The 25,428-nt window shown below is 34.3% G+C and overlaps 1 protein-coding gene across 4 annotated transcripts in view; it reads right to left on the reverse strand.

Annotated features, from left to right (window-relative positions):
* TINAG (tubulointerstitial nephritis antigen) overlaps nucleotides 1-25,428 on the reverse strand; it is a 212,104-nt gene that overhangs the window by 17,027 nt on the left and 169,649 nt on the right. Inside the window, exon 10 of one of the 4 annotated variants that reach the window (XM_078155311.1) lies at nucleotides 6,518-6,568. The exons of the other annotated variants lie outside the window; for them this stretch is intronic. Coding sequence (XP_078011437.1) covers nucleotides 6,518-6,568 — 51 coding nt within the window. The remainder of the gene's footprint in view (nucleotides 1-6,517; nucleotides 6,569-25,428) is intronic. 4 annotated transcript variants of the gene reach the window in all.

The raw sequence follows: 25,428 nt of genomic DNA on the forward strand, positions 1-25,428 counted from the left end.
ACAAGAGTACTTGAAACCACAGAGAAACAGGGACCTTGATCACAGTTATGGAGCAGAGAAGAGTGCTTGTGGTCATTCACAGGACAGAGTATAGCCCAGGAGAGCACTAACCACACTTCTCCTTAGTTCATAATAACTTGGAAGACCTGAAAACTCATAGACCCCCAGAACAAGTTCTGAAAATAGCAACACTAAAAACCTGAAGCTTGGAGCACCATTCCCCTCCACCCAAGGAGTAAAGGATATCTTTAAAATAAAGTTAAAAGTAAAAAACAAACCAAAAAAAAATAGGCTGGAAAAATGAGCAAACAACAAAAAAGAGCCTGACCATAAAAAGCTATTATGGTGACAGAGAAGATCAAGAAAACAACTCAGAAGACAAATCAAAACAGCTACATACAAAGTCTCAAAGAAAAAAAATGTGAATAGGACACAAGCCCAAAAAGAATTCCTAGAAGAGCTCGCAAAGGATTTTAAAAACAAATAAGAGAAGTAGAGAATAAATAAGGGGGAAAATTAGAGGGATTAAAAAAATTATGAAAAGAATCAATAGCATGTTAAAAGAAGCAAAAGAAAAAAAAGTACTGAAGAAAACAACACCTTAAAAAAAAACAAAATAAAACAAACAGAAAAAGAGGCCCAAAAATCCACTTAAGGGAAGAACTCCTTAAGAAAATAAAACTTTCCAAATGGCAAAAGAGGCACAAAAGCTCATTGAAGAAAATAATTCCTTAAAAATTAGAATTGATGAGACATCAAAAAAACCCCAGTAAAAGAAATTTAAAAGAATGAAATGGAGGAGAAAATGTGAAATATCTCCTAGTAAAAAAAAAAAAAACCTGAAAGTGAATCATAAAAGAAACTAGACATCATATTTCAAGAAATTATCCATCAAAACCACCCTGATACCCTGGAACCAGGGGATGAAATAGAAATTGAAAAAATCCACCAGTCACCTTCAGAAAGAGATTTCAAAATGAAAACTCCCAAGAATATTATAGCCAAATCCCAAAGCTCCAAAGACAAGGAGAAAATATTGCAAGCAGCCATAGAGAAACAATTCAAATATTGTGTAGCCACAGTCATGATAATGCAAGATCGAGCAACTTCTACATTGAAAGGACAGGGGGTACTTCCTGAAGCCAAGATGGTGGAGTAAATGGTAAATTGTTGTAACCCTCACATCTTCACCTCTCAATTACCATACATTACTGACCCAAAATGAATCGTTAGCCCCAGTGCAGTGGACCAGGCAAAAGCAAACAACAGGACCCCCCACATGCCTCAGCATAGCCAGGGTGCTGGGAAAACTCCATTTCTGAGAATCTTCATGTGCTTGAGAATAGCTCTAGACAAAAAGGAAACTTTCGGTGGCAAGAATCCATTTCCTTAAGTGTTTCAGTTTAGTCCCCTGTGAAAAGGTAACCTACAGTGGCAAGATATCCACATGATTCAATGTAGCCCTAAGTAAACACATAAGTGATTATTCAATGAAATTGAAGGATTTCAAGCATTCATAAGGAGAAGACCAGAATCAAACCAACAGTCTGATGCCCAATGTCAAGACTCAAGAGAATTATAAACAGATAAAAAGGGGAAAGAAAATATAAGGGATTCAATAGAGCTGAAATGTTTACATTCCTACATGGGAAGATGATAATTCTGATTCCTAAAACTTGTATCACTAATAGTATGGCTAGAAAGAATATACATAGACAGAAGGCAGAAGTATAAGGTAAATTTGAGGTAACGATACAAAAAAAATTGAGTGATGAGAAAGAGGAGTACACTGAGTGCAGAAAGAAGGGAGAGGTAGAATAGAATAAATTATTTCATATGAGGAAGCACAAAAGACCTGTTACAGTGCAGGGTAAGATGGGAGGGTGAGCCATGGGCATCACTTGAACCTTACTCTCATCAGTATTGGCTGAAAGAAGGAATAATATGCATAATCAGTTGAATATAGACATCTATCTTACCTGACAGGGAAGTAGGAAGAGAAGGAGAGAGGGATGGGGAACTAACAGAAGGGAGGGCAGATCAAGGGAGGTTGTAGAAAGAAACAAAATAGAAGTGAGGATGAAAGGAAAGAGATGAAAAACAAGAGGAAGAATAGGATGGAGGGGAATACACAGGTAGTAATCATGGCTGCAAATGTGAATGGGATGAACTCTCCCATAAAATAGAAGTGAATAGCAGAGTGGATCAAAAACCAGAACCCTACAATATGTTGTTTACAAGAAACGCACTTGATGCAGGGAGACACACAGAAAGTAAAGGTAAAGAATTGGAGTAGAATCTATTACGCCTCAACTGAAGTTAAAAAAAATTCAAGGATAGCAATATTGATTTCAGAAAGAATAAGAGGGAGGCAGAGCCAAGATGGCAGAGGAAAAGCAGTGACTTCCTTCAGCTATCACCCAAACCCCTCCAAATACTCATAAAAATGGCTCTAAACACATTCTGAAGCAGCACAACCCACAAAAAGACAGAGTGAAACAAATTTCCAGCCCAACACAACCTGGATGATTGAGCAGAAAGGTGTATTGTGCTGGGCTGGGAGTGGAGCACATCCCAGCATTCCCTCGCAGGCCACAGCAAACCTGGAGCAGGCCTCAGAGGACTGAATCTCTGACAGCTGTGGAGGTTTCCAGACTCCTCAATCCACCAATGCCAAAGACAATTTAGAAGGTCAGTGGGAAAAGACTGTTTCTGTTGGTGCTGAGAGAGGAAGGCCCCCGCCTTCCCAAGCTTCCAGCCCACAGACTGAGGGGAAATCCAGTGGCTGATCAGAGAGGGATTGCAGGGGTCTCTTTGCCAGTGCTGAGGCAGGAATCTCTTGCTTTGCCCATGTTTGGATCTGGGTCACAGTTCTGGGAGGTAGTGCTGGGGTAGGGAGGAGCATTGGCATGGTGGAGATTGTACTGGCTGTGGACAGGAACCCCTCCTCACAGTTACAGGACAGAAAGGAGTACTTGTGTTCACAGGCAGGAAAGGAGTAAACACCTCGCCCCTTATCATACCACCTTGGAAGAACTGAAAATTTAGACATCCTTATAAGTATCTCTGAAAACACCTGTACAAATCCTTGAAGCTTGGGACAGTACATTCTCCACATTGGAAGCAGACTTTTACCTTAACAAAGAGTTTAAAACTCAAGTAATTTTCTGGGATCATGAGCAAGCAGCGCAAAAAGAGTCAGACCATATTATCTCACTTAGGTGAAAAAGATCAAAATACACAACCAGGAGAAGTCAACAAAGTCAAAGCTCCTACATCCAAAGCCTCCAAGAAAAATATGAATCTGTCCCAGGCCTTGGAAGAGCTCAAAAGGGATTTTGAGAAGCAAGTGAGGGAAGTAGAGGGAAAACTGGGAAGAGAAATGAGAGTGATGCAAGAAAATCATGAAAAACAAGTCAACAGCTTGCTAAAGGGGACCCAAAAAAATGCTGAAGAAAATAACACCTTGGAAAAATAGCCTAACCCAAATGGCAAAAGAGGTCCAAAAAGCCAATAAGGAGAAAAATGCCCTAAAAAGAAAAATTGGCCAAATGGAAAAGGAAGCCCAAAAGATTACTGAAGAAAATACTTCCTTAAAAAATTAGAATAGAGCAATTGGAAGATAGACTCTTCCAATCAAGATACTGTAAAACAAATCTAAAAGAATGAAAAATTAGAAAACAATGTGAAATATCTCATTGGAAAAACAACTGACCTGGAAAATAGAGCCAGGAGAGAGAATTTAAAAATTATTGGACTATCTGAAAGCCATGATCAAAAAAAGAACCTAGATATCATCCTTCAAGAAATTATCAAGGAAAATTGCCCTGATATATTAGAACCAGAGGGCAAAATAGAAATTGAAAGACTCCTCCTGAAAGAGATCCCCAAAGGAAAACTCCTACGAATATTATAGCCAAATTCCAGAGTTCCCAGGTCAAGGAGAAAATATTACAAGCTGCCAGAAGGAAACAATTCAAGTACTGTGGAAACACAATCAGGATAACACAAGATTTAGCAGCTTCTACATTAAAGGACTGCAAAGCATGGAATATAATACTGGAGGGCAAAGGAGATAGGATTACAACCAAGAATCACCTACCCAGGAAAACTCAGTATAATGCATCAGGGGGAAAAATGGTCATTCAGTGAAATAGAGGACTTTCAAGCATTCCTAATGAAAAGACCAAAGCTGAATAGAAAATTTGACTTCCAAATACAGGACTCAAGTGGTACACATGAAGAGGTAAACAGGAAAGAGAAATCATAAGAGACTTATTACGATTGAACTGTTTACATTCCTGCACGGAAAGATGATATTTATAACTCATGAGACCTTTGTCAGTATTAGGGTAGTTGAGGGAAAAAATTACATGTAGCTAGATAGATAGACAGGCAGACAGACAGACAGACAGACAGACAGACAGATAGAGATAGATAGATAGATAGATAGATAGATAGATAGATAGATAGATAGATAGATGGCATAGGGTGACTTGAAGATTAATGGGTCATATCTGGAGAATAAAATTAAGGGATGAGGGAGGATTATACTCGGAGAAGAAGGGGAGAAGTAGAATGGGGTAAATTATCTCACAAAATAAAACAGAAAAGAAAAGTCTCTTACAGTGGAGGGGAAACGGAGGAAGGTGAGAGGGAATGAGTGAATCTTATTCTCATAGGATTTGGCTTAAGGAGGGAATAACATACGCATTCAATTGGGTATGGAAATCTGTCTTACCCTACAGGAAAATAGGGGGAGAAGGGGACAAGAGAGCAGGGGGATGATAGAGAGGAGGGCTGATTGGGAAAGGGGGTAATCAGAAGTAAATACTGAGGACAGGCAGGGTCAAAAAAAGAATAGAATAAATGGGTGGGCAGAATAGGATTAAGAGAAATAGAGTTAGTTTTTCACAACATGTCTACTATGGAAGTGTTTTGCATAACTGCACATGTACAACCTGTATTGAGTTGCTTGCCTTTTCAATGAGAGTGGGTGGTGAGGGAGGAAAAGGTAAATTTGAAACCTAAAGTTTCAAAAACATGTGTTCAAAAAAATGTTTTCACATGCTACTGGGAATAAGAAATATAGGAAATGGGTTACAGAAGTCTATCCTGCCCTACAGGAAAATAGAAGGGGAAAGGGATAAGAGAAGGTGAAGGGAAGAGACAGAAGAGAGGACAGACTAGGGGAAGGGATATTCAGAATGCCTGCCATCTTGGGGTGGGGGAGGGGTAAGATGGGGTGAAAATTTGGAACTCAAAAACTTGTGGAAGTGAATGTTGAAAACTAAAAATAAATAAATTTATATTAAAAAAAGAGTAAGAACAAAAATAGACCTAATTAAAAGAGATAAGGAATGTAACTACCTCTTGCTAAAAAGTACCATAGACAATGAAGCAATATCAATACTAAACATATATGCACCTACTGGTATAGTATCCAGATTCTTAAAAGGGTAGTTAAGGAAGATACAGGAAGAAACAGACAGGAAAAAAAAATACTAGTCAGGGACCTCAAATATCCTCTCTCAGAATTTGGTTATATATGAGAAACCTTTGGAGAAACTAAATGGGACCAAAAGAAATATACTTTTCTTAGCAGCACATGACACCTACACAAAACCTGACCATGTATTAGGGCACAAAAATTTCAAAAGCCAATATAAAAAGGCAGAAATAGTAAATGTATTGAATCATAAGGCAATAAAAATTACATTCAGCAAAATTCGGTGGAAAGATGGATTAAAATATAATTGGAAACTAATCTAATCCTAAAAAATAAGTGGGTCAAAGACCAAATTGTGGAAACAAACTATAATTTCATTAGAGAGTGACAACAATGAGACAACATACCAAAACTTTTGGGATACAACCAAAGTAGTACTTAGAGGAAAACATATTTCTCTAAATTTTTAATCCACAAAATGTAAAAAGGACAGGTCAATGATTTGATCATGAAAATAATTTTAAAAAACTAGAAAAAGAACAAATAAAAAATCTCTAATTGAGCATCAAATTGGAAATCCTGAAAACGAAAAGTGAGCTTCACAAAATGGAAAGTAAAAGAAAATGACATAATAAATAAATTTAGGAGCTAATTTTATGAAGAAAAAAAAAGATAAAGAAGCCATTGGTTTATTTGATTTAAAAAAGAGAAAGAAGAAAAAAAATATCCAGTATCAAAAATAAAAAGGGTAAAATCACCACCAGTGAAGAAAAAATTAAGCAATTAGGAAATATTTTACCCAACAATATGCCAATAAATCTAACAATCTGAGCAAAACTGATAAGTACTTATGAAAATATAAATTACCAAGATTTAAGAGATCAGGAAATAGAATGCTTAAATAACACCATATTAGAAAAACAAATTGAAAAAGCCATTAATGAACTCCCTAGGAAAAAAATTTCCCATGGTCAAATGGGTTCACATGTGAATTCAACCAAACATTTAAAGAACAATTACTTCCAATACTATATAAACTATTTGGAAAAATTGGTGAAGGAATCTTACCAAACTCCTTTTATGACACAAATGTGGTGCTGGTACCTAAACAAGGAAGAGCTAAAACAGAGAGAGAATATTATAGACCAATTTCTCTAATGAATATTGATGCAAATTTTTTTTTAAAAAAATACTAGCAAGGCAATTACAGCAATATATCACAGAAATTATGCACTATTACCAGATGGGATTTGTACTAGGAATTCAGGGTTAGTTCAATATTAGGAAAACTATCAACATAATTGATAACATCAATAACAAAACCAACAGAAATCATATGATTACCTCAATAGATGCTGAAAAAGCTTTTGACAAAATACAGTACCCATTCCTATTAAAAACACTAAAGAATATAGAGAGCTTTCCTTAAAATGATAGGCAGTATCTATCTAAAATCATCAGCAATCATTATCTGTAATGAGGTAAGCTAGAAACCTTCCCAATAAGGATGCATATTATTATTTCTATTATTCAAGGTATTATGAGTAATGTTAATTATAGCAATAAGAGAAGAAAAAGAAATCGAAAATATTAGAATAGGCAATGAACAAACTATCACTCTTTGCAGATGATATAATGGAATACTTAGAGAACCCTAGAGAATCAACTAAAAAACTACTTGAAATAATTAACAACTTTAACAAAGTCGAAAGATATAAGATTAACCCACACAAACCATCAGCATTTCTTTATATGACCAACAAAGTCCAGCAACAAGAGATAGAAAGAGAAATTCCATTTAAAATACTTGGGAATCTACCTGACAAGACAAACTCAGGAACTATATGAGCACAATTACAAAACTCTTTTCATGCAAATAAAGTCAGACCTAAACAATTGGAATAATGTCAATTACCTGTGGGTAGGCTGATCCACTATAATAAAAATTTCAGTCCTATCAAAGTTAATTTACTTATTCAATGCCATATCAATCATATTAACAAATATATTTCATGTATTTAGTAAAAATAGCAACAAAATTCATCTGGAAGAACAAAGGGTCAAGAATATCAAGGGAATTAATGGGGAAAAAATACAAAGGTATGTGGCCTACCAATACCAAATCTCAAACTACATTATAAAGCAGTAATCATTAAAACTTTCTGATACTGGCTAAGAAACAGTCATGGATCAGTAGAATAGATTAAGCACACAAGACTCAGTTGTCTATGATCATAGTTACCTAGTGTTTGATAAACTCCAAGACTACAGCCTCTGAGATAAAAACTCACTAGTTGATAAAAACTGCTAGGAAAACCGGGAAATAATAGGACACAGACTAGGAACCAAACAACATCTCACACTATATATCAAGACAACGTCAAAATGGATACATGATTTAAACAGAAAGGATGACACCATAAGCAAATTAGAAGAGCAAAGAATAGTCTACCTGTCAAATCTATAGGGAGGGGAAGAACTCATTACCAAACAAGAGATAGAAAGCATTAGAAAATGTAAAAGAGATAATTTTGATTATATTAAATAAAAAAGCTTTTATACAAACAAAACTAATGCAATCAAGATCAGAAGGAAAACAGAAAGCTGGAAAACAATCTTTATGGCCTCATTTCTCAAACTCAAAACCTTATAAAAATGAATGCTAAAAACTGTCTTGAGATTTAATTGAGATAAAATAAAATACTATTTGAAAAAGAAAAAAATAAACAAGAAAAAAATAAAGATGAGGCAACTTGGAATGTGATATTCAGGAAGTCAAAGAAGATAGGATTGCAAACAAAAATAACCTACTCAGCAAAACTGAGTATAATCCTTCAATGGTAAAAAATAAATATTTAATGAAATAGTGGATTTTTAAGCATTCCTAATGGAAAGACTAAAGCTGAATAGAAAATCTGGCTTTGGTATACAAGATTCAAGAGAAATATGAAAAGATAAACAGGAAAGAGAAATTATGAGAGATTTAGTAAGGTTAAACTACTTACATTCCCATATGGGAAGATGATACATATAACTCCTAAGAATTTTACCATTAATAGGTCATTTAGAAGAAGTGTACATAGACAGCATAAGTGTGAATTGACTATGATGTGATGACATCCAAAAATCTTAAAATAAAGGAATAAGGAAGAGAAATGCAATGGTAAAAGGGAAGGGAGAGGCAGAATGGGAAAAAAATAATTCACATAAAATAGGTGTGAAAGGAAGAACTTTTACAGTGGAGGGGAAGATGGGGGTGGTAGGCAATGCTTGAATTTTACTCTCATCAGAATTGGCTGAAAGAAAGAATGACATACATAGTCTGTTGGGTATATAAATATATCTTACCCTATTCTATAGGGAAGCATGAGAAGAAGAGAAAAAAGAATTAAGATGGCTGATAGAGAGAAGACAGATTAATGGATGAAGTGCTATTGTTACTCAGTGATTTTTCAGTTGTGCTTGACTCTTAGTGACCCTATTTGGGGTTTTCTTGGCAAGGATCTTGGAGTGGAATGCCATTTCCTTCTCCACCTCATTTACAGTTGCAGAAACTGAGGCAAACAGGGTTAAGTGACTTGCCCAGGATCACACAGCTACTAAATTGTCTGAGACAAGAGTTGAACTCACACATGACTCCACATTCAGCACTCTATCCACTGTACCACCTAACTGTCATAACAGAGGCAGTGGTCAGAAATAAAATAGAATTTTAATGATGAAAGGGGTAAAGAGAAAGAGAGAAAGAAAGAGGGAAGAGAGGAAAGAGAGTCAGGGAAGAGAGAGATAAATTAATACGTGGAAATGGAATGGAAGGAAATACAAATTTAGTAGTCATAACTATGGATGTAAATGGGATGAACTCACCAATAAAACAGAAACAGATAGCAAAATGGATTAAAAAATGTAGAACCCAAATCTGTTGTTTACAAGAAACACACTTGGAACAGAAACACACAGTCTAGACAAAGTTAAAAAAAAAAACAGGGATAGCAATCATGATATCAAACAAAACAAAAGCAAAAATAGACATCATTAAAAGAGGCAACCAGAGGAACTATATTTTAATAAAAAACTACTATAGACAATGAAGAAATATCAATGCTAAACAGAAATGCACCAAATGGTAAGCATTTAAATTCCTAAAGAAAAAGTTAAATGAGTTACAGGAGGAAATAGAGAGTAAAACAATGCTGTACTTCTACTTTCCCCTGTCAAAATTAGATTAACCAAAAAAAACAAAGATGAAAGTTAGTGAAATTAATAGAATTTTTGAAAACTTAGATATGCTAGAATGCTGAAGAAAATTAAATGGAAATTTTAAAAAGAGTGTATCTTTTTCTCAGCTGTACATGGCACTTTGAAAAAAATTTATGATGTAGGTCATAAAAATGTCAGAACTAAATTCAGAAAAACAGAAATATTAAAAAGCATCCTTTACAGATAAAAATACAATAAAATTACATTGAATTATAGGCCACAGAAACATAGATGAAAATTAATTAGAAGTTATATAAACTAACCCTAAAGAATGAATGGGTCAAAGAACAAATTATAGAAATAATAAATAATTTCACTGAAGAGAATGACAATGAGACAACATACCAAAATTTATGGGATGTAGCTAAGGCAGTACTCAGGAGGCAAATCTATATTTTTAAATGCTCACATAGATAAGATAAAGAAAGAGCAGATCAGTAAATTGGATATGCAATTTAAAAAAAGAAAAAGGAACAAAATTTACAAACCCCTATTAAACACCAAATTGGAAATCTAAAAAAAATCAAGAGAGAAATTAATGAAATTTAAAGTAAGAAAACTATTGAACTAATAAATAAAACTATGAGCTAGTTTTATTGGGGAAAAAAGCAGTGAAATAGATAAACTTATTTAATTTCACTTTTTTAAAAAAGAAAACCAAATTGCCAATATCATAAATAAAAAGGTGAATTCAACACTAATGAAGAGAAAATTAAATGAATTATTAGAAGCTGTTTTACTAAATTATAAACAAATAAATCAAACAATCTAAGAGAAATAGATGAATATTTACTATAATATAAATTACCCAGATGAATAGAAGAGGAAATAGAATATTTAAATAACCTTAGCTTAGAAAAAGAAATTCAACAAGGCATCAGTGAGCTCCCTAAGAAAAGGTCCCCAGAACTAGAGAGATTTAAAAGTGAGTTCTAACAAACATTTGAAGAACAACTAATGTCAATACTATAAAAGCAACTTGGAAAAATAAGCAAAGGAGGAGTCCCACCAAATTTCTTCTATTTCACAAGTATGGTGCTTAAAGCTAAACCAGGAAGAGCAAGAGCAGAGAAAACTGTAGACCAATTTTACTAATGAATATTCATCCAAAATTTTAATAAAATATTTACAAGGAGATTACAGAAATATAACACAAAGATCATACTTCAGGACCTGATGGTATTTAATATTAGGAAAACTATCACCTTAACTGACCATATCAATAACAAAATCATGTTATTATCTCAATAGTTGCAGAATTTTTTTGACAATATACAGCACTAGAAATCATATGAATAAATGGAGTTTTCCCTTAACATACATAGTATCTATTTAAAACCATTAGCAAGGATTTTCTATAATGGGAATAAGATAGAAGTCTACCCCATAAAATCAGAGGTGAAGCAATCGTGCCCATTCTCACCATTATTATTCAATATGTACTAGAAATGACAGCTATAGCAATAAGAGAAGAATAAAAATTAAAGTAATTAGAAAAGGCAATGAGGAAACAAACAATCACTCTTTGCAGATAATATTATGGTATACTTAGAAAACCCTAGAGAAAAAAAAAATAGTTGAAACAAGTTGTGGTATATGAATGTAATGGAATACTATTGTACTATAAGAAATAATGAGCAGGTAGACTTCAGAAAAACCTGAAAAGACTTGAATGAACTGATGCTGAGTGAAATGAGCAGAACCAGAAGAACATTGTACACAGTAACAGCCATGTTATGCGATGACTAACTTTGATAGACTTAGCCTTTCTTAGCAATGTAAGGATTTAAAACATCTCCAAAGTCTCATGATGGAAAATGCTATCCACATCCAAAGAAAGAACTATGGAGTTTGAATGCAGATCACAGCATACCATTTGCTCTTTTTTTTAATTTCTCTTCTGTTTTGTGTCCTTTTTCTTGTAGTTCCTTCTATTGGTTATAATCCCTCTTTACAACATGACTAATGTGAAAATATGTTTAATGGGAATGTATATGTGTAGCCTATATTAGATTGCACATTGTCTTGGGGAGGGAGGAAGAGAAGGGAGGGGGAGAAAAAATTAAAACTCAAAAGTTTATTGAAGTGATTGTTGATAAATCAAAATAAATAATTTTTTAAAAAGAAACTATCATGGTAACCTGCCCTGATATCCAAGAAGCAGAGGAAAAAATAGAAATTGAAAGAATTCACCAATCACCACCTGAAAGAGATCCCAAAATGAAACTCCCAGAAATACCATAGTCAAATTCAGAGCTCTCACATCAAGAAGAAAAAACTGCGAGCAGCCAAAAAGAAACAATTCAAGTATGGGGGATCCATAGTCAGAATTTAGCAACTTCCACATTAAAGAACTGGAGGATTTGGAATATGATATTCTGGAAGCAAAGGATTTAGTATTGCAACGAAGAATCAATTACTCAGTAAAACTGAGCATAATGCTTCAGGGGGAAAGATGGACAGTCAAGGAAATAGAGGACTTTCAATTAATCTGAGGTGTATAGAAAATTTGATTTTCAAATACAAGACTCAAGAAAAACATAAAAAAGTTAATAGGAAAAAGAAATCATAAGGAATTCAGTAAGGTTAAGCTGTTCATATTCCTGCATGGGAAAAGGATTTTCAAGGAACCGTTACAGGTATGAGCAATAAGACAAGAGAGAAATTGATTTTATTGGTATTAACCTCCTCAGGATCAGTAATTATCAATACTGAGCCCTGGGTATTTAGAAGCCCTAAGTCAGGTGACAGAAAAATAGATATAGATATACTTAAATATGTATTAATATGTATACATGTGCACATGTATGTGTGCATATATCTATCTATGTGAATATATATTTATGTATATATGCATGTATATATACATAAATATATATGTATATATATATACATACATACATATTCATATTTTCTTTTGCTATGTGGCTATATGCACTGAGAAAATTTGTGTGCATCTTTGGAAAAAAAGAAATTTAAATCCTCATCTGCCAATCTTCTGCTTTTATACAGATGCTGATGTTTATCAGCATACCCCTAGGTTTTCCTTTATGATCATCCAAGTTAATGTTTTTAGTGACATGTGAAGAGAGTCATAATTTTTACTTTGTAAATCTGTCAACCTGTTGCATTTGGTTGTAGATGATCTTTTCTTTTCCTAAGAAAAAAGTTCTCTTTAGCACCATTCTAAGCACCATTTTTATTAAGACCAGTTATTTTATAGGCACTGTGGAATATTAGCATTCATATTAGCATTAAATGACCAAAACAAATTAATTGAGACAGTCTTCTGGTTGTGGGAGAGGAAGACAGAACTGCAGCAATTTAATTCAAGTCCAGATCACCTCTTGTCTGAGCTCTTATAACAGCTGGTGTCCCTCTCTTCATTTCTTCCTCTCTAATCCATATCTCATAGTCTGACAGAACAACCTTCATAATCATATTATTTCCTTGCTCAACACCATCATTGGCACCTTATTGTCCATTAACTACTGAAGGCTTAAGTGCCCTGAATTGAAGTTCATCACTCTATATAAATTCCTTAATCTAAGTGTCCACAATCTGGCTCCCACCTGCCTTTAAATCATTATTTCATATTGTTCATTTTCATGTTCTCAGTGTTCTAGTTACGTTCCTTACTTGAGTCATTCTCTGTTCTCATTGTGAACTCTCCCTCATTTGTGCATACTTGTATGCAGGAATAATCTAGAATCGGTTCAAACTACAATTGCTCAACGTGTGAGTATTTACAAATTGGCAAATACTATAAAGGCTTAATTTATTGTTTTGCTGATTGTGCAGACGTAAGAAGGTATTGTAGAAAATGTGAATAATTCAGAATAAGCTTAAAAGTGTGCTGCTTTTTTGGACAGTCAGTTGTTAAATGTTTATCAACATATACCTGCATGAATCTATGTATATCCTTCAGTCCACTATGCTAGGAGAACTATCCCTTTTCATATCTACCTACTAACAGACTTCTCTTCTTTCAAAACACAACTCCATGGAACTCAAACTCCCAGATATTTTTTTTCAGACAACTACCTAATCATGCCTCCCTTGTCTTACATAGGTGCTTATTAAAAGTTTCAGCATATTTAAAAGGCAGAGATGCCTCTGAAAAATAATTAGAGGAAAAAATTATAACCTTACACAAAGCCCAAATGGGGGAAGAAATGTCATGCTTTATCAGAGATGCAGTTGTACAATTCTGAGGTTGTGAATACCTGTGTGAAATGGCCAGCAATTCCCACCTATCAAGAGAATCTATAAGTTGCCCTACAATTCTTAGGTATTTCCCCTGTCCTTCATTTTTCCCTTTCTTGAGCCTGAGCTAGCAATCAATTGTAATAAAGGACAGCTGATGGGCCATATAGACATAGACTCATTTCCTATTCTCAAAATCAGATATGCCGAGACATAGAAGAAATTACTTGGTTTCATGGAGCTGCTATTTTCCTTTTTAGTAGCATGTAGAATTTATGAGGTCCTGTTGCTGAAAGTCTGCTTGAGAGAAATAAAATGTCAAGATTTAAAAGGATGCAATGAGAAAAATCTTCTAATTATTCATAAAATGGGGAAGCTTTATGTCTTCCTTATTTGGAGATGACATTCTTCTTCATTCATTTCATTACTGAATTCTCCTGCTGGTCAGTATCATGATATCCAGACTCCTGAAGTACTCAGATAGATAGATAGATAGATAGATAGATAGATAGATAGATAGACAGACAGATAGATAGATAGAATTAAATATATGCATATATGTCTTACAGACACTATATATGTACAAATACCTACATATATACATACACACATTCTATATGTAATCTTTGAAATGTGTACTCTTTCTGGTATAGTTTATGTGTGTGTTTATGTGTGTGAATTTCTATATGTACATATGTTGTGTATATATCTACATATAGAGATATATGAAGATTTCTACATATATCTACATAGATAGATACATAGATACATAAATAGATAGATAGATACCACAGAAAGTATTCATTTTAGAGTCAGAGATTATGAGTACCAATTCTGGTTGTGCCACCACCAGTGTGAACTTGAGCAAGTAACTTAACCTTTTGGTTATTCATTTACACTAACAGTAAAATGAAGAAATTGGCTTAGACACCTTCCAGATTCCTTGCCAGCTCTATATCTATTACTCTGTGATCCTGATATGTGTACATAAAATTCTATAATTATATGATTGGTTATTATGCTGCCCAAGTTATTATTTCCTTATAAGTAGATAACTATTCTAGGGAACATGAAGATCTTCTGATTTTATACACATGCTCTTAGCATGACCCTTTCTGATCTATTCCAAGAAATATTATTCACAGACATTGTGTTGGATGGAATGGAAATGTAACCTGTATTTATTGATATCATTCCTGCCACCTCACTAATGGAAAATCAATTATAAAACAAAAATATGGATTCAAGAGGCCTTCAAAATTTTCTCTTTACTATCAAGAAATTCAACCCTTTGCCTCTTCACCATTTTCTATTACATTATTTTAAATGTTAATTATTTTCTGTTTTGCATATGTTAAGAACCAAAAAAATTTTTTTGGTCTTCAAGGTTTGATGATACCTAGAAAAAATGCATGTAGTGAAAAGGGTATGAACATTTAGTAGAAACTAAACATAAAAAAAAAATACCAGACACTACATTCTCTTGGGACTAGAGCCACACAAGAAAGAGATAGCATCTGAGTACCTCCTGGCACTTAAAATTTAGTCTGTCACTACATGTCTATCAGAAGGCAAATATTTCCTTTTAAGACACCCACTATTTCAGCTGTTTCTTCCAGATTTATGGGTTATCTCTCAATGGCTTATTTATTTAACAGTTCTAAGAAGAGTTAAGACCTGTTTCATGTTTTTCATTTTCTGAATGATAGTTTCCTTATTATTTGGGTCCATTTTAATGTAATATATGAAATTTTAAATCAGTCATTCAATTTATTTATTGATGTATTCATTTGCTTATTTGTTCATTCATTTATTCACTTAATTTGGACAGGATCTTTGATTTGGAGACAAAAGACTTGGATTAAATTTACTGCTTCTGTGAGTTTGAATTAGTTCCTGGAGCCCCCTTGGTTGCAGATAAGCTCTATGATCCTATCTTATGTCTTTAGGGAACTCCCAGTGAGGAGATTCCCTTCAGTGATGCACATCAAGGCTTCCTCTCCTACTTCAGTTTCAAAGAGCTCCAAAAGGCACTAAAAGGCTAAACAAACTTTTGCAGACCATGTATGTCACTGATAGTCTTGGAACCCATGTCTTCCCAATTTCGAATTCGAATTTCTGACCTCTACCTCAGAGCTACCTTTCTCCACTTCTGCAATCTAGTATTATTGTAAGTCAAATTTCTCACAGAATATTTCTTTTAAGTGGGGAATATTTTCACTAAGAAAATCTGAATTTGAAATATCAACAAAGGGTCTGTCTTCAGCAAAGAATGTTAAATGCCTCAAAAATTCTCAGATAAGCCGTGAACATCAAGCATGAACCTTGGGCAAAATAGTTCAATGTTGGAAGTTGTTGTAAAGATTCACTGTCCCATCCATGTTTGCTAATATTGATTATGTATTTGTATTGATGATTAGATAACAATGCAATGGAAAATTGATGATAACCCCTTTTATCCTAAAGTTAATGATATAATTTGCTAAAATACATATTTCTTTGCATGTGGAATTTTATTGCATGGTGAGAGAGTCAATATGATGCATTGGGAAAAAATGGTCTGAAGTCAAAGGAAAATGTCCAAATCACTTCCTTTGTAGCTTACTACCTATTTGACCAAAGGCCCTCTATATCTTAGTCTGCAAAATAAGGAGTTGAACAAGGCCTCTTCCAACTCTAAATCCGTGATCTTTTTTTTATAAAGAAATATCTCACTTTACGCGAGAAATAGTTCCTGAAGATCAGAATATATTTGTTCAATGGCTTTGCCTATGAATTCAAAGAAGTTTCATTTTCCATTGTCATTGTTCCATGGCTCTTTTTCCTAATATCACAGTGTTTATTTTGTATGGTACAAGAAAAAAAAAAAGCACTGAATTAAGAATCTCAAGACTTCGGTTCAAATCCTACCCTTGAAATTTACTACCAGTACAATTCACTTACTTACATCTTACATCTTCTATTTTCCTTTCTATAACATGAGGAATTCAGAATAAATGTTCCTTGATGTCCATTCTAACTCAAAATCTATAACCTTAAAATACATTTTGGGCTAGACTACAAAAGAACAATAATATGATTTTGCAGTTCTTAACATGTTCAAAGCAGACAATATTCATCATTTAAAATAATGAAAAACAGGAAATGTGGGAAGGGTTAAATTGCCCATTAGATCAAATATTTTACCAACTGAAAATGCTTCTTTAATGTAGTTGTGTCTTAACTTATTGTTTGGATTTCAAGCTTTTGTAATACTGAACTTGAAATCAGGCAGATCTTGGCTTAAAATCTGCCTAAGATACTTATCAATGTGTGACCTGGAACAAGTAACTTAAACTCTCTGGCCTTCAGTTTCCTTATCCATAAACTGAGATTTTCATTTAATATCCCCTAAGGTCTTTCTCAACTACAAATCTATGACCCTATGGAACCTATGCTATTATAATCTGTTATAATATCTGGAATTATAAGGGGGGGGGGAACACCAGGACTTGCTTTCACATTGAAAGGAAGTCTACCTCCACTAGGGACAAGAGACCCTGTTCAAATGATTTGATGGGTCTAAACTTGATGACAGCTTCCTAAAACTAATGGTTGTTGATACTTTAAGGTTCCTAGCTATATTAGAAGTTCTCTTGACTCTATGTAACAAGTCTCAGTCACCAATAACTTTCAATCAGAACATGTCTGCCACAGGTTGTGTTAGTAGATCTAATCCAATATAAAGTTTCTAACAAGTGAATAACCTGAAAAGTTTTGCACTATCTACATGGACAGGAAATTCTAAAGGATAAGAAGGAACAGATATATAAGGGAGACTGATATGGAACTCTAGTTATTCATATTAAGGAAATGAAAGTACAGTAGGAAAAAAAAGAAGAAATAACCAAGATGCGAGTTGTGACAATACGTAAGAAATGACTAATAGGCATATAGAGTTTTGCTTTTAGAGCTGATATTGCTGATCAAATCTTAGCTCCACATGTACCTACATTTAAAAGATAAATGTAGCGAGGATAACGTAAAGATAAATACACTTCAGTTGTTTTATGAACGCTTTTCTGGAAGGAACAGCAAGTACCTTCATTCCAAAAATTCTTATCCTTGTCTATTGAATAGGACAAAATTGTAAATGAAGGATATTATAAAAAATATTAATTATGAGACAACTTCTATCAAAAATGAGTAGAAATAGACTATATGGCAGAGAGGAAAAGAAATCAAGGCATTTTTTTTTAAAATTCAATTTCTAGTGAACAGGGCTCAGATCAGCTAGGCTCTCATTGAGTCTAAGGTCAGGTGTTTCTATTATTGTGCAGTACAAAGGAGTTGGGTATCATTATGCCTTAGATCAGAGGGGTGAAAAGAGGCTTTGAAATCTTTTTTTCTTCTTGTTTTTGAATGTGCATCACTATCCTTTTTTAAATGACCTATATTTCCCAATATATTTTTGCCCCTTCTATACCCAGAAAGCCATACCTTAAAATAGAGGAGGGGAAAAGAAAAATTATAAAAGACAGTTCAACAAAACTAACCTACACACCAATTATATATGACAGGATATGTATGTTCTACATCCATTCTGCTGCATCTCTGCTAAAGAAAGTAGTTACATTCTTATATTTGTGGTGGGGCAGTGGCAATTTTAACTATTACCATCATCATGACATTGCATATAGCTTCAATTTTTGTTATTGTCCTTTGCATTTGTATTGTTATAGTTACATATACCTATACCTACCTAAACTTATACCTGTACACATACACATAAATGTACACATACACATATGCATAAATGTATACATATATACATATATACATGCCATATATATGTATATATGCCTATATATGTGTGTGTGTATATTTATATATGTATGTATATATATATATATATGTGCATTTCCCCTGGCTACTTTATTCATTTAGAATCAATTCATTTGTATTCCTGAGCCTTTCCATATTCTTCATATTTATTATCATCAAAAAGTAACATTCCATCACATTCATGTAATGCTATTTGATCAGACATTCTCCAAATGATAAACATTAGGTTTTCAATGTCTTACTACTACCAAAAGCAGTCTCTATAAATATAAATTAAGACTTTTTTCTGCCATTAGCTTCCTCTGGATACCTTGCAAGAGATTTTTTGAGTCAAAGGGAATGAAAATTTTAGAAATTTATTTTAGTATTAATTCCAAATCACTTTCAAGAATAGTTTTCAATAATGCATCAATATTCCCGTCTTTTCACAGCCCCTGCAATATTTATTAGTTTCATTCTTTGGTATCTTTGCCAATATTGTGGAAAGGTTTTTATTATTATTATCATCATCATCATTTCTCTTATTATTAATTGCCTGAATCATTCTTCCATATTGTCAGAAACTCTATTCTAAGATTTAAATCTGTTAACTCTGGGTTCAATGTTCTTGTCATTAATTAAAAAGGCATATCATATTTCAGCAGAGAGATAGATAACAAATATAGAATTGACTGAACCTAGGGCTATAAAAGCAAATGTGGAAGAAAAATTGACAAGGATGTGAATGATTCATGCTTTGGTCAGAATTGTCTCATTTGGTGGAGAACTATCACTCTATCTTCATTATATTGACAACATATTCTCCAAGGTAGAAAGACAGTTTGGCATAGTGGATAGAAAACAGACCTCCACCAAAGGAAGATCTGGACTGAAATGCTGGTTCTAATATGGACTGGATGGGTAACTCTTGCCAAGTCACTGCAGCTCTCCATCTCAGCCAACTCTCTAAATCTAGAAGTGGCTAGTGTGCCATGTTAGAGGGAATTTCCATATTAAAACTTCCCTATACCAATTAATAAAAGCATAGGTCAAATTCCCCATTCCTCCCAAAAGAATCATCAAAGTTCATGTGAGCCCACTGTGGTATGTTCAGATAAAATCCAGTAAGAGAGTGTCAAAACTAACCATCAATGCCAACAGCATCTTTTTTACAAAGCTGTTTTTTGGGGAAAATTTTTTCCAGCATAATTGTGTTAGGATTTATGATAAACTGAACTTTGACATCTGGCCATCTTTGAGGATGCATCTTTAAATATTCATACAGTTAGAGATAAAATTTTTAGCCATTCTCTTTGGGAAGGGTCACATATAAGTACCTAGTGGAAGCCAAGTATAAATTATCTAAGCAATTCTATTTTTGTACTTCTTTTATCAGTGAAAAGAAGTGTAGAAATGAAGAACATTAAATAGTTTACATAAATGGAGAATTAATCCATTTAATATTCACTTTAATATTAAATAAAATAATAGTATATAAATGAGAGGTGTTTTTATTGATTAAACAACTACTTATCGAGCGCCAATGATGTTCAAGCCAGTTTTAGATGCAATGAGAGTTACGAATTTCTATGGCTTTGGAGAAATCATTTAACTTAGTTTAACTTAAGTTTTCTGATCTGTAAAATTATTATGTAAGAGACACAGGTGATAGTGGGAAAATAATTTCCCCAACTATAAAATAACTATGTAGGGAACAGAGGAAATAATGTGAAAAAATTTCTAATTTTTTCCACCTCTAATGATGACAATTAGAATGACTTATTATGATGTGCAAGATATGATTGGCTGTCACTCTAGAGGAGTTTACAATTGACAGGAGTAGGTAAGACACAAATAAAATTTCTACAAGGCAAAGTAATGTACTCAGATGGCTTCTGCCACTATTTTGTTCACCCCTCTCTCACATGAAGAATTACTCCTTCTTATGAAAGCAAATTATCTATTTGCACAAGTGATCTCATTCTATCCCATCTTCTCTTGAAGACTGTTCCCTCTATCATCCCCACTTTCTCACTATTCTTAAATCTCTCATTGTCTAGTGCCTACTTCTCTATTACTTAAAATATACATGACTAAATCTTTCCATTATCAAAAAAAAAATCACTTGATTCATTAATTCCTGATGGGCATTACCCTAAATCTCTTTTCCTTCATGTGGCTAAACTTCTTAAGAAGACTATCTACCATCTGTACATACATTTCCTTTTCACTAACTCCCTTCTTAAATCTTTATTCTGCCGTCATGCAACTGAAGTTGCTCTATCTAAAGTTACAACTGATCTCCATATTGCCAAATCTAATGGCCTTTTCTCAATCTTCATTCTTCTTAACCTCTCTAAAGTCTTTGATGTTCTCCTTGAAGCTCTGTTCTCTAGGATATTGCAACAGTGCTTTCATAATGTTCTTCTCCTACTTTTCTTACCATTCCTCAGACTTCTTTGCTGGATTTTCATCATCACCCACCAACCTTGGTTGTTCCCTAAGGCTCTATTCTGGGCCTTTTTCTCTTCTCCCTTTACATTCTTTTACTTGGTGATCTCATCATCTTCCATAGATTCAGTTATTATCTCTACACATATGACACTCAAATCTATTTTCCCTCAGCTCTTTGCTGACCTACAGTATTATATCTCAAATTGTCTATTCAACATCTCAAATTGGATTTCTCATAGACATCTTACATTCTACATGTCCAAAACTGAATTCATTATTTTTCCCAATTAGGACATCCTTTTTTTTTTTTAATTTTCCCATAGCCATCAAAGAAAACATCATCCTCCCAGTTACTTAGGTTTGCAACCAAGGTGCCATTCTTAACTCCTTATACTCTCTTACTCCATATCAGTTATTAAGTGATGCCCATTGTACCTTCATAACACTTTTCCTATATGCTTCCTTTCCTTGGACACTGAAACCATTCTAGTATTAGCACTTATCACTTCATACCTGGACCATGACAGTAGCCTTCTGGTTTATACTCCTGCCTCAAATGTCTCCCTATTTCAGTCTATCTTCACTCAGCTGTCAAAATGATCTTCTGAAAGTAGAGGTCTGACCTAGTTGCCTCCTTGTTGAATAAAGTTCAGTAGCTCCCTATTGCCTTCAGGACAAAATATAAGATTTTCTGTTTGTCTTTTAAATCCCTTCATGGTGCAGTCCTTTCCTGATTTTCTAGGCTTCTTACACCTTATACCCTTCCTTGTACTCTGAGATCCAATGACACTTGCTTCTTTGGTTTTCCTTAAATACAACATTCCATATCCTGAGTCAGGGAATTGCACCTGGCTTTCTGTCATGCATGTAACTCTCTCCCTCCTCATCTCCACCTTCTGGCTTCCATGATTTCCTTCAATTCTCCACTAAAGTCCCACCTTCTAAAAGAAACCTTTCTCACATCTCCTCAATTTTAGTGCCTTCTTTCTGAGATTATCATCTGTACATACTTTTTTTTTTTACATAGTTACTTTCATGTTACCTCAGTCATCAGAATGTGAGTTCCTTGAGAGTAAGGACTTTTTTTTGCCTTTCTTTGTACCCTCAGTGTACATTGTCTTTCTCTTAGTAGGCTCTTAAGAAACATTTATTGGCTTGTCTTAAATTGATAACACTATAAATAATAGAAATCCTGTCAATAATAGAAACTTCTTTTTAATAGAAAGTAATTCACATACTAAGTCTCACAGATGATGAGAGGAGAAAGAAGGGAAGAATTGCTTCCATTAGAAATACTCAAGGAAAACATCTGATATGATATGTGAACTCAACCTTACAGGATGAGTGGAATTTTAAATAAAGATGAGGACTCTCCATCAGCCAAAACAGTATGAAGAAGGAATATAAGGTATACATCCTGGAAATGGAATAGTCTAGGATGTCTGGGGCATTGTGGCTCATTTTGGAAAATGGGACCTAGGATTAAAAATTTTGGTTAAAAGGAAACTGTAAAATACCTTGAAGGCCTTAAAAAGATATTTGGGCTGTACTCAGTATGAAACAGAGAATCACTGAAGATTTTTGAGCAGAAAAATGGCATACTCAAAGTGTTTAGGATTAATTTTAAGTGCTGCCCAAAGGTAGCTTGGAGAGGGGAATGTCTGAATGTAGAAATTTTAATTAGGACACTACTGGGGACAGGGCTTATGGCATATTTACATTACTTATGTCAACTGGCTATACTGGCAATGTGTAAAACCAAGCAGTTATTAGATTGTATTTCATTAAAACATGGTGATGGTAGAGAGTAGCTTATAAGTAATTTTTGAAAATCAGACTAGCAGTTGTTACTTGACAAAGGAAACTACCTTGTGATCATCTGCAAAATTAGATTTAAGCAACCTTTTGCATCTGTTATAGAGTAAGCTTGGCCTGACCTTTTCTCTACTCTCATTGAGTTAGCAGGCAATTTCCTACATTTTATTGTCTCAACAGAGGAGACTGTGCAAATTGCCATAGCAACGTAAGCCTTGAAACAACCTTAAGTTCATTCATCCATCAGAGCCATCATACATATGTCACACATAAGGGAGGGCAAAATCTTTGATACTGGGTTTTTAACTAGAAACCCTGTACCATAATGTTATGCAATAATAGAGATTGAATTGCCTGAGCTTGCCATATTTTTCTGAGGTGGCAATCAATACACAAACTACATGTGCAAAGTAGAAGTTTTAGTTAAGTTTGTTAAGTACTAAGGCAGTTAAGTACATAAGTTTGTTAAGTCCTAAGGCAATTTAATTTCTAATATTGGAAATATTAATTATTAAAATTTATATAACAAAGAGCTCTGGGGGAAGCAGTTCTCAATAATTTTTAGGAGTGTAAAGAATCATAGAACAGGATTTAAGAATGGACTGACTAATATAATAATAATGGCCTCAGAAAACCTGAAGTAGCCACAAAGATACATCCCAGTGAGAAAAGAAAAGCAATGGGGATTTTCTGAGAAATAAGAAGTCAGTAAATATAACAGCTAAAAGACTCCCTTAGCTCTCTTGTAATCCTCACATACCCAAGTACTGCACAGTACTAAGGAAAAGGTTGTTATCACATTCTGGGCCACCAGGGCCATTTCTTCAAGTACTTCATCTTTTTGTGGATGTCTCCCAATTAAATAATAAGTGCTTTTATCTATCTGAATTTACAAAATCCCATAAGGATTCAGACAAATGGCTTTGACCCTTATGGCCTGAATAAGTAGCTTCATATAACTAAAGTCATGTGATTTCATGCCATTGAAAAATTCTTTTTCATATTTGATAAACTATTTATCTCCTCACGATTGTATTTCCACTTGCAAGGTCATATTGCCCTATTCCTTTTTCTAAGGGTCATGATGCTCATTCTAAATTTTAAAAATTTAAGTGTTTTACTCGATAGGATAAGCTTAACAGATGCCATAATTAGGCCACTAGTGTTTTTCTTTAAGAAGAATCAGTACCAAGATGGTGGAAAGAAGCCTAGAAATTGCCTGAGCTATCCTCAGTTTCCTTCAAAAAGGACATTAAATCCAGCCTATAAATGGATTCTGGAGTGACAAAACCCTCAAAACAGGGGGTGAAACAATTCTCCAGCTTAAGATAATTTAAAAGGACATCAGGAAAAGTCTGGCTCACTTGGGTAAAAGAGGAGTGCAGCCCAGTGCAGACCGTATCCAGGCAAGCCAACAGGAGGATCTTGGCCACAACACCAATCAACAACCTGGTCCTAGCTCAGCAGGCCAATAGTGAGGCCTCTAGCCTCCATGCAGAAGACAAATTGTAAGCCCTGAAATACCTGCACAACAGGTGCAATGAGGCCAGGCCACCCCTAGTGCCACAGACAAGCCACAAGAACCTGAGACCCCAGAGTGGAAAGCAACAGATTAGGTTCCTGACCCCCAACATAAGAAGCTTGAGATAGTGCCCCATGTGCCCCAGGAGTAGAACTCAACTTTAAAAGTCATGAAATAGGATGAAAATGAGTTAAAAAAAGAAACAAAAGAGAGCCTTGACCATAGAAGTCTTGACCATGGCAACAGAAAATATCAAAACACAAACTGAGAAGAGGATAATGTGAAAATGTCTTCATGTGGAGCCTCAAAGGGAAATATGAATTGGTTTCAAACCCAAAAAGTCCTCTCAGAAGAGTCAAAAATGACCTTAAAAATCAAGTAAGAGAGTTAGAATAAAAATTGGGAAAAGAAATAAGAGTTATGCAGGCGACTAGGAAAAAAGATCTTGGAAAAGGAAGCACAAAAAGTGGCTGATGAAAACAACTCTTTAAAAAATAGAATTGGCCAAATGGAAAAAAAATCACTGAAGAAACCAACTGCTTTAAAAGTAGATAGAATTGGCAAAGTAGACAAGGAGGTACAAAAGTTAAGTGAAGAAAATGATCCCTTAAAAATTAGAATTGGGCAAGTAGAAGCTAATGACTCTAGGAGATATCAAGAATCAGTGAAAAAAAATCAAAAGAATGAAAAAATAGAAGAAAATGTAAAATGGGAAGGTGGAGCCAAGATAGTGCAGAGAAGCCAGGGAGTTGCCTGAGCTCTCCCCAATTTACCTCAGAAACAACAATAAATCAAGACTCTAAATGGATTCTAGAGTGACAGAATATCCAAAAAAAAATAGAGAGAGGGGTGGAGCCAAGATGGCAGAGTAAAAGCAGTGATGTACTTGAGCTCTCCCCCAAACACCTTCAAATACCTG

Source organism: Phascolarctos cinereus, unplaced genomic scaffold (genome assembly GCF_003287225.1).
Source record: "Phascolarctos cinereus isolate Bilbo 61053 unplaced genomic scaffold, phaCin_HiC Scaffold_5;HRSCAF=322, whole genome shotgun sequence".
NCBI lineage: Eukaryota > Metazoa > Chordata > Mammalia > Diprotodontia > Phascolarctidae > Phascolarctos > Phascolarctos cinereus.